Source organism: Pygocentrus nattereri, chromosome 11, assembly GCF_015220715.1.
Source record: "Pygocentrus nattereri isolate fPygNat1 chromosome 11, fPygNat1.pri, whole genome shotgun sequence".
Lineage (NCBI taxonomy): Eukaryota > Metazoa > Chordata > Actinopteri > Characiformes > Serrasalmidae > Pygocentrus > Pygocentrus nattereri.
Window position 1 is genome coordinate 30,171,675 of NC_051221.1, and position 13,370 is coordinate 30,185,044.

Here is a 13,370-nt window from a genome sequence, read left to right on the forward strand (position 1 = left end):
ATCTTGATTGTGAATACATGATAGTATCAGATTATACAATAAAAAACTCTTGCTAACAGTATAGCATGTGCAAATTGCCTATATGTAGAGTATAACATCTAGTGTTAACTTATTTACACAAAGAATTGAAGTATCCAAAGTTAGAGAGAATTGGTTTGATTAACAGGTTATACGGCGGGGCAATAAGGCAAGGATATAACAACACAATATTTAAATACATAGGCAATACGTATCAGGATATTACATTTTACAATTATCATATTACAAGGTTTGTATAGCCAAAAACTCCAAGTACTGACAAAACTATGGATACAATAGTATTTATTCAATATTTCACACTAAATCCAAATAAACAGGCCTAATGCTCTTTTTTATAAAGAAACATGAAATGTTCTTTAAGCACTGATAATATCCATGATAACTACTCAGAAAACCATAGTGAAATATACTTCATCACAATAACGATAATACACGATCATACTGCCCACCCTTATCAGGTTGTAGTATTCATAAAGCACTGAACATTCAATACATATGTATACATATGTATATGTATAAACACAATAAAGGGAGAGAAAAGGACACACTTCTGTACCACAGCAGTAATGTTTAACACGGTCACTCTACTTTCCACTTTAAACCTCACTCGATAAGATATAAAGACCGTTTTGCTACTTATGCTGACTTTAATTCCTGATAACGCCTCAATTAATACTCCTTCAGCTTAAGGGAGATCCAAATTCCTCCTTAGAAGTGATATATTCATCAGGGGCCTTTGCCAATATCAGAGAGAACATGGCATGTAGCATGGAATACTCATAATGAAAATCTATCCATTATCATGATCCGTTTTGCTCAATCAGAATAAAATGTGAGATTGTAGCATTCAAGCTGTAGTTGCCTTCTGTTAGGTCACCTTTAGTGTGCCCCACGCCTTCTGCCACACTGTCGTTCTAAAGGCATATTTATGCATCCATTTTTATTACTGAAGAGGGTTCTTTTCACATGCCTCAGGAGGTCATTCAAATCCTCTTACCGTGGCTCAGTACGTGAGGATTTTTGAGTCCGTAGTCTACAAAGAGCCTATGCACAAGCGATTATTCAATACATAAAGCAAGCACTGTACACGAATGCCACCAGCATAAATCACGCACCTCGGGTGAGGCTTTCCTTTCGCTTCACAGTGAATGACGATGTTCTCTCGTGGGTCAACTATGTAGTCTTTAGGGGACTGGTGGGTTATGGTTGGAGGCTGCGGCACTAGAATGACACAAAACAAATAAATTAGGGACACTTTCATTGTTCACTCATACACAGCATACACACATTGAAAAAGAGACGCATTAAATTTAGTTGATTCAATTCAAAAAAGTATGACTGCATAACCTGTTTAAGATATTTCTAAACATTTAACAGAGTTCCTCGTCTTACATTGCCTTTGTTTCAGCTTTTTTTGGAACGTGCCACAGGCAACAATTTCAGGAGGAGTGTATATTTACAAAAACAATACTTTAATTATCTTGTCTTTGTACTGTTTTTCTTTAAACATAGTTCAAAGTAGATTTGCACATCACTGCTTTCTGTTTTCATTTGCACTTTACTTACTGTCCCAACTTTTTGGAACTGAGATTTGTACATCAAAACAATTATAGCCAAATGTCAGTAAACTGAGAGACACATTTGTGTTGTTATAACATATTTTTAATGTGGAAATTTTAATTTGAATCAAATAAATTTAAGGCGTTTTTGAGCACTCAATCTCCCTCAGGAACTCATGCAGGAATTGTCTGTTTCTAACCAAGCAAAGCAAGAGCAAAGCAAAAAAGCACATCAAATGAATGAAACTGAACCACAGCACACAAAACCTTCATGCAATATGACTATAAACAGGATTTTACTGAAAAGTCCAGTTAAAGTTTATCAAAGGTCAAGACTTCTGCCTGAAGCATAAAGAATATGAACATGTACTGTATCTTCATGAGTTCAAAGGAGAACTTCTTGCTGAAAGGAAAGCACTAGAGCAAAGGAACAGTGCAGTGGGAGCGTGCAAAATAATGCTTCTCAGTCATATGCACCACAATAAAACAAACAAAAAACTGCAGCACTGAAAAGCGAAATCCAAATTTGCCTTATCACACTCACACAGAGGAATAACTTACATCCTTCCAGAACTTTTGCTTTATTCCCCAACAGCATGGAGGAAAAATGACAGGCATCAAAGAAAGTTTAATGTTAGGCTGGATTCAAAGGGTCGATCGGCTTGAAAATGTCTGTAATCTGCTATATGGTAGTCATTTTAATGTAAGCAGTAATTTTGCTGCATACAATACCACAAAACTACTGAAAGCTTTTTCTCAGATATTAAAGACTTATACATAGTTTATATCAGAACTTTTTTGTGATAACTTTCTGTTGCTCCTGCTCTGGAATCTTTCAATTCACTTTCATTTTAAGTGTAGCGTAGTTGCATTTTCATTTTCAACTTCCCATATTCAGTATATGGTATTAAAATCATATCATGATATCAGTGATCATAATTATAATGATTTTCAGTGTTAATGCAGGGTTGCTAAAACATACTGAAACTGTTTAAAAGGCACTAACACACATTGCAATCACAACAGTCAACAGTAATTACAATAAATATCACCATATCACAGACACTATTGTTTACTGCTCAGGCCTGGGTTTCCAAAAATCTTGATGATTCTTAAATTGTAGAGTGAGCATCACAGTGAACACTTTCTCTACCAGTTAAAATGATCTTAACACTAAGGCACCTGAGCCCAGACCTTAACGGCATAGAAATACATTGTCCTGGCTTGTGCTTTGAGTGAGACCGCAGCAGTAGACAATTTACTTCTAATATGACCTTAAAAAAGGAAGTAACTAAAAGCCGTTATCAGAAATATTAAAATTTGACAGAGTATAGTCATCTGGTTTTATATTGTGATATAACATAACTACTGGTAATCATCCCATCCTTATTTTGTATACTGAACGTCTACGTGGCATTCTCTAGAGGCTCTTTATGGGTCAAGAGCACATTCAGCACCACAATACTTTATGAGCCAAGACCTTAATGCAGAGGAATCACACTGTAAAGTACTAGAAAGCTGCTGTGAATTCTGAGTTCACTTCATCTGCTGCCATTGCTAACATTCTTCCTCTCCTCTCTCTCTCTCTTTCTCTCTCTCTCTCTATAATCATTTACAAATGAAATAGTAAGGTTATAGTAACCTTCAGTGAATAAATTCATTCATGCACCTCTGCAGGCTGAAACACATTGTGAAAAGAGGCCTTTGCAGTCCACAGATCTTCAGCATCAGGAGACGTGTGATGACAGAAATATCTGAGAGTGTTTTCAGAGCTGACGAGTGTGAGAGGGAGCTATGTAGGGCACTGCTGAGAGAGTGATTGGATATGTGTGTGTGTTTGTGTGTGTGTGTGTGTGTGTGTGTGTGTGTGTGTGTGTGTGTGTGTGTGTGTGTGTGTGTGTGCGAGGTGTTTGTTTTGGTACTCACGGTCAAGAGGGACCTCCAGTGCCGTGGCCATGTTACCCAAGAAAAGCACCAGCAGCAGCGTCCTGCAGCCTCTCGGCCTGTCCATCATCAGCATGAGCGACCAATAGGTTTCCTTTAGACAGAGCTTAGTCCCGCCTCTCTCCTCAATCAGGACAACAGCTTACACAAGAACATCCACCTCTGCACAGAGAAAGAGCGAGAGAAAGAATATCAACAACTGCAATAGAGAATAGGGAGTTGGAATTGGGGACAGAAAGTAAGATGGAGAGATGTGGTGCAGGGAGGGGAGGAGGGAGGGAAGTGCAGCCAAAGAATGAATCGCATAAAATGCCGCAGAGTGAAAAGGACAAGCACTGCAACAGCAGCGACTGTTAAGTATGATAACACCTAGGAAACCACTGTTACATAAATATCACAGAGATTGATGTGAACAGCAGCTTTGCATTTACACCCTGATTTACATTTATTCATTTGGCAGAAGCTTTAATCCAGACTGACTAACAAGTACAATCCAAGCATGAATCCATGACAAGAGCCAACCTCAAAACAAATGCTACCTGAGTAGGGTTTGATTTTAGGAACAGTCCAGACAGTTGTAAGTGGTAAGAGAGGAACCTGCAGTGCAAAACAAAAAGCTACAATGTACAGTAAGTCCAGAATAACTCATACTCACTAAGAACAGCACAGTGTAACCTGATATTATTCCTCACACATAGATCATTTAAACAAGCATACAAATTCTGTCAGAAGTGCTGATTCTACATTCTTAATCAGTCCCATGGTGTTTGGAAGTAGAATAAGAGATTTTATTTTGATTTGAATCAGGGTTGAACAATATGGACATAAAATTTGATGTTCAGAAAAGCTGTTGGATTTCATGATGACAACATGAAAAGTATTATATCATGATTAGAATAACGTGTCTCTGACTGGGTGTGCAGCAATTACAGACCCTTACTCGGCCTAAATCTAACGACCTCTCATTCATGTACAAAATACAAAATTACAAAATCAGCATTCACTATTGTTCAATAGTGCAATAAAAAAATAAATAGTAGGTACTATGTACAACACAATTGCAAGCACATTATTTGTGTGCTGTAAGGCCAAAAAGCAGTCAGCATACCCTGATCAGTTTTTTCTACATAGACCTACATCACACATTTAACACACTGACAATAGTCATCACATTTGAAGCTGTTTTTACAGGTTAGTATGTGCACGTGCAAGTTTTGTTATTGGCACTCTAGTCGAATGGTTAAGCCTTGGGTTCAACCCCCCTCATGCTGCTCTAATATTAGACATGCCAATCACCAAACTAAATACATAACTCTCTATGCATATGTAAGACTGTATATGTATGATTAACGACCCCACCTGAAAGTATGATGAAATGATTTTTTGTATGTACAGTCTTGTTTTTCAGAGAGAAAACTGATCTTTTATGTTTGTCACGTTTTTGATATTGCTTGACAAATGGAAGAAAGCGAAAGTGAAAAACATGAATCTACTTACACAGAATGTAAATCAAAAATGAAAGTAATTCACTGCATAACTAATAATAATTAAAAATGTTAATTAAATATCCAATAATGTAACTACAGTTGAATAATATAGCAAAAGTAAGAACTATGAACATCTAAGGGTGAACATGGTGAAAAGTACAATTCAATAATATAAAATGAAAAAGAGAGAACTTCAGTATTACACAATGCATGCCTTAATGTCATACAATAAGCCATTAAGCAATGTGAAGGCATATGTTTGAAAATAGGACCACATGATAAATGAGCCTGACTAATGGTTTATAATGTACTCTACACTGCACTGGTACACAGTCCATGAGCTCATTTAACCATAACAATTACCACAGTCATAGCAATCCTGTCAGCCTACTGCGTTATTGATCATTCTACATGCTTGAAACACGACGGCGCTACCTAGCAAACCACAAGCATCATTCCATTTCAGCCTAAATATTTTGCAACAATCAAATTATCTCTGAATGTAAGTAAAAACACTCCCTTATTTTCTCTGGGCCGTTACACAGTTAATTAAGTTGCTACCTTCCATTTCTGCCTACTGACAATTGCAAATGCAGGGTATTTTACTCCCTCTCTCTATTAGGTTACACTGGAGACTCAATTTCCTGCCTCTGACTTTAAGAGAACCGCATTCTATTAAAGCATCTGTTTAAAAAAATCAGACAAATTGCAGCTTTTAACTCTACTTCAGGCTGCTCAGGTAACCAGCTCCTAAGAGACCATACATGCTTTTCTAAAGGTGGAGATCATGTTTTAAACTTAAGTCTTGTCAACAAGACCCAATTAGTGAAGGAGGTGGAGTCAATTAATCATCCCCAGTGAGCTGCAATGCCACTGTTGTTCAAATTCTATTTACGTCTACAACTTAATGGCACTTAAACTAACAATTTACACAAACTAATAAAAGATGCACAGATTTAAGGCCAATTTTCTGAATGTAAATGGCTTTAATATTCACCACTTTTTAGCATTTATCTCTCTCATATATATATATATATGTATTTCTCTATATACATTCTCTATAATCAATGGACCCAAGTCCAATGTTGCAGACCCCCTGCCACATTATGAACAATTTTTTACCCAAAAACACCTGCTCTGGTAATTATTAATCTCTTAATGAGCTGAATCAGAAATTTCAGGGAATTCAGGGAACGAAAGGTTTTGTGCATACTTATCTAACATATAAATTCATCTTATAGCTTAGATATAAAATCACATATTTAGCAACATTTTCCCAAAATTCCCGAAACCCAAAATAAAAAATAAAAAGGCCATACTTCTATAACCTAAGAATAGCTCAGCCAGTTTGCATTAAAGTCCCTGTAGTTACTAAACAATAAGCCTTAGTTTGTAACAAGTATGGGAATTAATTGGTTAAAAATGGAAAAATATATATCATCAAATAAAAAGCATGCTTAGGTCTCTGAGAATTAAGTGCTTAAATCAAATTAAAGTGCTATTCACATGAGCTGTAACTGTTTAAAGTCATACCAGTAAGGATACAAACTGAACATGCTAATGTTCATCACTAATGTAACAAATGCTGGAATTTCTTGTGGCTGGTTACCATGGATTCAGAAGCTCATTCTCCCTGTGGAAATGCTTCACTCTTCAAAGTCAAATGGAACTACGAATGCAGCTGCCAATCAAATATCTGCTTCTAAAGAGGCTTCATTGTTGCTGGGCAGCGTGAACGTTTCATTATGCCATTAACCAACCAAAGGCAAGAACCTTCACTTGCAAACTAACTGACCTGACACTTCTGAATGTCTGGAGGATTCAATTTGAGAAGAGAGAGGAATGTGGGGAGAAGAGAGAGGACTGTGTTATGTGTGTGCGGCTAGAGCTAGCAGTAGTGGAGGAAACACGTTTACAGCACTCAAGGCTGTTTGGCATTAGTTACTGTTCCAGTCACTGCTTTTCAGCAGGCCTGTGTTATTTCTTTTACTTTAGTTTGACAGTAAGTGCTCCTTCCAGCTGAAGTTAATGGTCTGGGGTAGAAATGGTGCTGTAGATTTTTTAATACATTATATTGCTTCAGTTCCCTGTGATCATACAGAAGTGCATAAAAACAAGAGTTGGTATCCAGAGCTACTTTTCCATACTGATAAATGGTAAGCGTATCCCAGGCTAACAAAGCATGTCGTGCTGCAGGTTCATTATCATATCAGATTAGCCTTATTTATATGTTAATTGCAGTCAAATTGATACTTATGGTTGCAACTTTGATAAGATCCTATGCTGTAGGCCTATCTGAAGTGAGAGCAGGCATTCTCACTGCAAGTTGGATGCGCTCAGCTCTGGCAGGCTCGCTGATCTCCTTGAGCTGAGTTCCCACAATTCATCAACTTACAAATTTCCAGTGACACGTTCATTACTCACCAAAGCACAGAGGCACAGAATGCCATCATAACATTATTTTAGGAGACAATTAGGCTGCCAAAGAACAGCTTCTTCTACGAAAAAATAGTACCAACACATCTCCCTAGCTATCAAGCTAAAACAATACAGAAGTGAATACAATTTGCACTATGCTAATATGAAACCATCTGCATAAAGCAACATGACTTTCACGGGGCAGAGAGGTTTCTAGCAGATGTGCTGTACAAATATAGTTGTATTGACTGTGGATTTCGCTTGATTTTGCAGCCTAGCTAAGGCTCCCTGTGCACTGCTATCACTATTACAACATCAGAACCACATCTTAACCCCTTACTGAGAGAGACAGGTCATTACTACAGACTGCAGCAGCCCGGCTGAATTTCATTTGCCCCTTCATGCTATGTGATTCTATTGTATCCTGTGGTATAATGGCAAATGATGCCTGGTCTTAATATGCAGGGCCTGCTAAGTCAACAAGCGATAACCCTGGCCTGCTTGTCTCCTGCTCGCTTATCACTGCAGGGCATCATAAATTTGCAGCAGCGGGCTTGGGTTCACTGAGTCCTCTGGGAGTTCACGCATTTGATGGTGCTGGCTAATTTAGTGCTAACCATGAAACCGGGCTATGGCTTGGGGGGATGCTCTCCTGGGATGTAAGAATCATTTGCCTCAAACACTGAATCACACACAAGCATGCCCAATCACATAGATTTTGAAAACAGTTTGACACAAGGAACAAAGTACGCACAGTCTCATAGCTGAGACATCCTTATCAGTATTTGTATTTATTATCTTCAGCAATACAAGTGTATGGAGCCAAGATCATTGCTATTCCAGGCCATATCACTTTCTTTTAGATCTGATACCAAGTAGTATGATGGCTAGAATCCCAATACAAATCCTGGCACTATGATTCCTGCAGTGAATATAGTGTACACTACTATTACATCATCATTGTGTAATCTAAACCTATAAGTGCACATTCATTAACATACTGTATTATTGTGCATCATTAAAGCATTAAATCATTTTAAATAAACTAATATTACACCTTTCACTGTATACCTGACTAGCACTCTTTTAGCATCAAATAAATATTAAAATGCACACTTACAGACACACATTTATCTTCAGCACTGTGTACAAGTCAGAGACCACCCTTCATTTACTTAATTTCATTATCTTCCTGTACAAGAATTCATGTATTTTTTTTCAGCATCAGAAAAACAAACAATATATTTACAATACAAAAGAAAACTATACTGAAGCCACAGCAACTAAATCTAAAATTAATATGTTCAGTATTTTGAGTGTTTTCCTACAGCTTCAGTTCTTTTGGAGAAAACTTGCTTTCAGTTCTGCGGGAATGTTTTCCACACCTCCAGAGTTTAGTCTTAGAAGTTGGATGCATTTTTTTGCTTGATGATGCAACTAATCGCAAACACATTGTATGATGCTGTACTGAGAAAAGCAGCAGCATCTTTGAATGATGTTTAATTTGCACCATTTCCATTTTTTTCTACACCAGTTTTGGAGGTTTTTCACTTATTTTCCCTAGACTTTCTCCTTCCTTATGCAAGTGGATTATCTCATATGTAATCTTATATTATATAAACTCAAAAGTAAATTTAGAAATAGTCAGTGTTAGTGTATTCCAATACACACACACACACACATTATATATATATATATATATATACACACACACACACACACACACACACAGTGGAATACACTGACACTGACTATTATAAGAGTACTTTTGATTTTTCATAAGACTCCCTCTTACTTACATTCTTCTGGATGCAGAATGCAGATTAATTCAGACTGTTTCAAAATTTTTGTCTTCATAAGAAGAGGTGTGAGGGTGTGTGTGGTGAGTGTGTGGTTCTTTTAATCAGTAGACAGCTTTGCTAGCAAAAATACACTCAGAGAGAATCTCAATACGTTCTGCTGCTCGATGAGCAGGTCTTGAAATGATTCTTCTAACATAAATGAATAAGTGAATTCTAATAAACACACTCAGATTCAACACAAAATCCAATATTTCATTACCTGTGCTGAGTGAAGAGCAGGCCAGCACTGATGTACTGTCATTTAATTCCAGCATATATAATACAGGTCAAAGGCCTTTGTCAATCCTGTGATATGTGGGTAAATCAGTTTTATCAGACTTTTCAGAGACTGATTATCTTGTGAGATTACTTGTAAAAGTAATCACATTACATGTTTCAAGCTCACTGTGCACAGAAAATAAGTCATTTAGCACTAAGCAGTCTATTCCACTGTTTCCAGCCCTGGTCCTACAGCACCCCCACCCTGCACATTTCACCTGTTCTTCATTCACACTGTTCTAAAAAGGTATTCCCTTGTTCAGACTGATCTAGACTGTTCTACTTCCTTCACACTGTTCCAGAATGGCCTCCTTCATTCACTGATCTAGAATGTTTTCATTCACAATATTACAGTATTAAAGAATGTTCTAAAATATAGTCTCTCATTCTCTGTGTTCTCTTCCTTTCACACTGTTGTTGAATGTTTTCCCCAATCATACTGCTCTAGAATGATTCCTTATGGAACAGCCTCCCTCATGGACAATGTTCTAGAATATTCTCCTCCACACACAATGTTTTAAAACATTCTCATTGTTCTAGAATTCTCTCCTCCATTCACTTTTCTATGTTCTCCCTCACTAAAAATGTTAGTGTCTCCCTTGCTCACACTGTTCTAGAACATTCTCCATACACCATTACATAATGTTCACAATGGATGAATTAGTTTATTAGTACTTTTTCTATACATTCTAAAACAATTGCCAACTCAGAGCTGGCTCTATCTAATATGTGACACAAGCAGCTGCTTCAGGTCCCACAACCACGAGGGGTCCCCTAACAACATTTAGGCACTCATTGTAAGTTACACTTACTTTTTATGTTATTTACCCCATTTTCAATTGTCATTGTTATTAGTTCATTTCTAATTTTACAGTGCATCAGCTAGCAAGCTAACTGCTTTGCCAGTGTTATGTAAGAAAAGTTAGTACTCCTCACATAAACAAAATTAGACCAAAAATAAATAAACATTCCGTTACACTATTCAGACAAACAAACAACTTAAATGTGAATAGGACAAATATCAATCAAATAGGTTACTAACACTGCTAATTCAAAAGGATAGCTTGAGGCCCCAGGGAAACATATGTTCTCTGCCTTTAATTATTACATTTTTTACAAGGTGCAGGGTCAGGGGAGTGCTTAGGCACACCCACCCTCAAAATGCTGCCTGCATAGAGAAAAATGCTAGAGCTGACCCCGTACTAACAACAACAAAATGTTGTTTTTGTGTTTGTAGGGTCAGTGTACTATGGCCAGCTCTCTCAATCAGCCCATCGTCTATTTCCTTTGCTGGACCAGGGGTGGGCTATTTCACATCTGTACACTACTTAGATTAAAGCAGATGTCAGGGCCACATGCTATTACACACCCACTGAAGCAGAGGGTCATTACAGCATGTTCAACTGGAACCATCAGGGACAATCACCTCAATGAGTATCACCACCAGCCAGTGAACCCAGCTGACCTTCATTACAAAAATTAGCCAACACATTGTTAAACTGACTTCCTTTGACACACTCTGAAAGATTCATTTATCACTGATTTTATTGGAGCATTTCCAGCAGGACTATCCATAGTGATGATCCAGACAAAGGCAGACTAGGTCAAACCAGGAGACACCAGAACACTTGGGACAAAAAAACTAGGAGACACAAAAACATAGGAGTATGCAAGGACGCAGTTTAGAGTTTTTAGCATAACACTAGTAAAAAGTGGCAAAATATATTTTAGCATATGCTTCTGATAGATGTGTAAAAACCTTTTAAACTTCTATAAATTTACAATGACAGCTAAAGCTTATTTGCAGGCAAATACAGAAGATTAAACCTAAGATTTTTACAGAAGATTAAAACCTTTTTTGGGGTGAAACTGCTCATCAAAATGTCTTTTGTGAAGTCTTATCCGAGTTTTGGGTTTTTGTGTGATACAAAATAAAGCCTTTTTTCCTGTGTATTTTTGTCTGAGCACTCTGACCTTGTTAGCCCGTTTCATCGATTATGAGCATGGATCGGCATTGTTTGCTTGTCTGCTAGATTTATGAACCTGTCTGCCTGTGATGTGATGATGCCTCGAGGAAAAGCTTAAATGAAGCGCACTCCAAAACACAGATAGCTGAAAGACATTTAAGTTCATCAAAGAGTTCAGAGCATATAGTGTGTGATTTCCCTTAAGTGAAACTAAAGTCTTCTTTTAACATAACACACATACCATTTGCAACTCAAGTAGGCTGAGGTTACACACAGGAGATCCAATCAGCATCAGCAGCAGGAACGACATGACAGGAGTCAAGAGTCTTGTTAGGCTTTGACTGCAAGGATGACTGTAAGGATGCATTTAATGCTAAACAGGCTCATTAAAATGCATAGTCATCTCTATTACATGCAAATTTACTAAAGGAACTGTGTGGAGGTGGCTGTGTCTGGTCAGCACTAGTATCTTACAATAGAAAGTTATCTGTCATCAGATGCTAACATCTTATGGAAATACATTCATGTTTTATGAGCATAATGTAATGAATCAGTATTTTAGTGGTATTAACAAAGTATTGCCATAGATTTTATGCTGGTTATCAGACATTTCTGGTTATCAGACATTCCTGCACATGGAGGTACCTTCAAACATCAATAAAGCTCCTACTACTTAATGAACAATATCATTGTTGATATCATCGTGGAAAACTACATTTTCCTAATGTTTTAAATAAAATAGTTTAATATACAAACTAAAGTTTATATTTAGCTTAAGTTATATTTACAATGCTAAGTTAAAATGCACACAATGCACTTCTCAGTGCACATATTCCATACAAGCTGCAAAACAGCCTGTTTTGAATTAATTGTGACTGTGATGTCACAAAATCCAATACATTTACACCTCTTCACCTATTTAGCCTACAGCAGGTTAGCTCTGCTCTTTCATCCTTTTTGAATGAAGTGTAATACAGGGCAGCCAATCAGAACACAGCTCATTTACATGTATTAGTCTTAAAGGTACAGTAATAAAAATGGTGAGCAATAAAAAGAGGTTGGAAAATTCTCACCGAAAATCAATCAATCAAGTTTTATTTAAAGCTCAGAGTACACTGAGGGTGACCCTTATTTACAGTGTAGCCAAGCATTATAGAAAAAACAAGTGACTAACGTCAAGTCAACTCAAGTCAGCTTTATTGTCAATACTACAATATGTACAGGACATACAGTGTACTGAAACTGCATTACTCTCAGACCCCCATGGTGTAGCAATAACATTAAATAGACAGTAAACTGGAAAAGTGTGCATTTAAATAGACATAACATGAATTGTAGAAAAATAGAATAATAAAAATAATATAAATATGAACCTTTTTAGGGTAAATATAAATTTAAAAAATGAAATGAAAACAATGAACACACAAAACCAACCTAACCCTACAAGTGGACCTCAAGAAAAAAAGAACATGCAAGAAAAATTTAGAATATGTGCCGTTAAGGATTCTAGGATGCTCCGCCCCCTGTGCTACAATATTTATATTAGGGACACCACTTTGCCATAGTCATGAAAGTTAAGCAAGTTAGTAGTAAGTAAAAGAGGTGGGGTTTAAAACAGTTGAATTCTAGCCCTGCTGGTGACATCGTATATAAACAAAAATGTGTGGCCACGCCTTACTAATGTGTGGAAACAAGATCCTAATACGTGGCAATGACTTAGTAAGGCGTGGGTATGTGATAATTAAGTCATGGCCACAACTTAGTAAGGCGTGGGAACAAGATCATGCCTCACTAAGTCATGGCCACGCATTAGGATCTCGTAGTAGTATTTTTCTA

General features: G+C 37.1%; 1 protein-coding gene across 15 annotated transcripts in view; it reads right to left on the minus strand.

The window, feature by feature from the left end:
- The window catches only part of LOC108428399 (neuronal cell adhesion molecule-like), a 108,952-nt gene that overhangs the window by 28,779 nt on the left and 66,803 nt on the right, over nt 1-13,370 (minus strand). For 9 of the 15 annotated variants that reach the window (XM_017699363.2, XM_017699359.2, XM_037542530.1 and 6 more), the window contains exons 3-5: nt 3,525-3,704; nt 2,160-2,177; nt 1,155-1,260 (exon numbers count right to left, since the gene is read on the minus strand). In XM_017699363.2, coding sequence (XP_017554852.1) covers nt 1,155-1,260; nt 2,160-2,177; nt 3,525-3,618 — 218 coding nt within the window. In that variant the 5' untranslated portion in view covers nt 3,619-3,704. The remainder of the gene's footprint in view (nt 1-1,154; nt 1,261-2,159; nt 2,178-3,524; nt 3,705-13,370) is intronic. The other 6 variants (XM_017699361.2, XM_017699365.2, XM_037542528.1 and 3 more) reach the window with 1 other exon arrangement.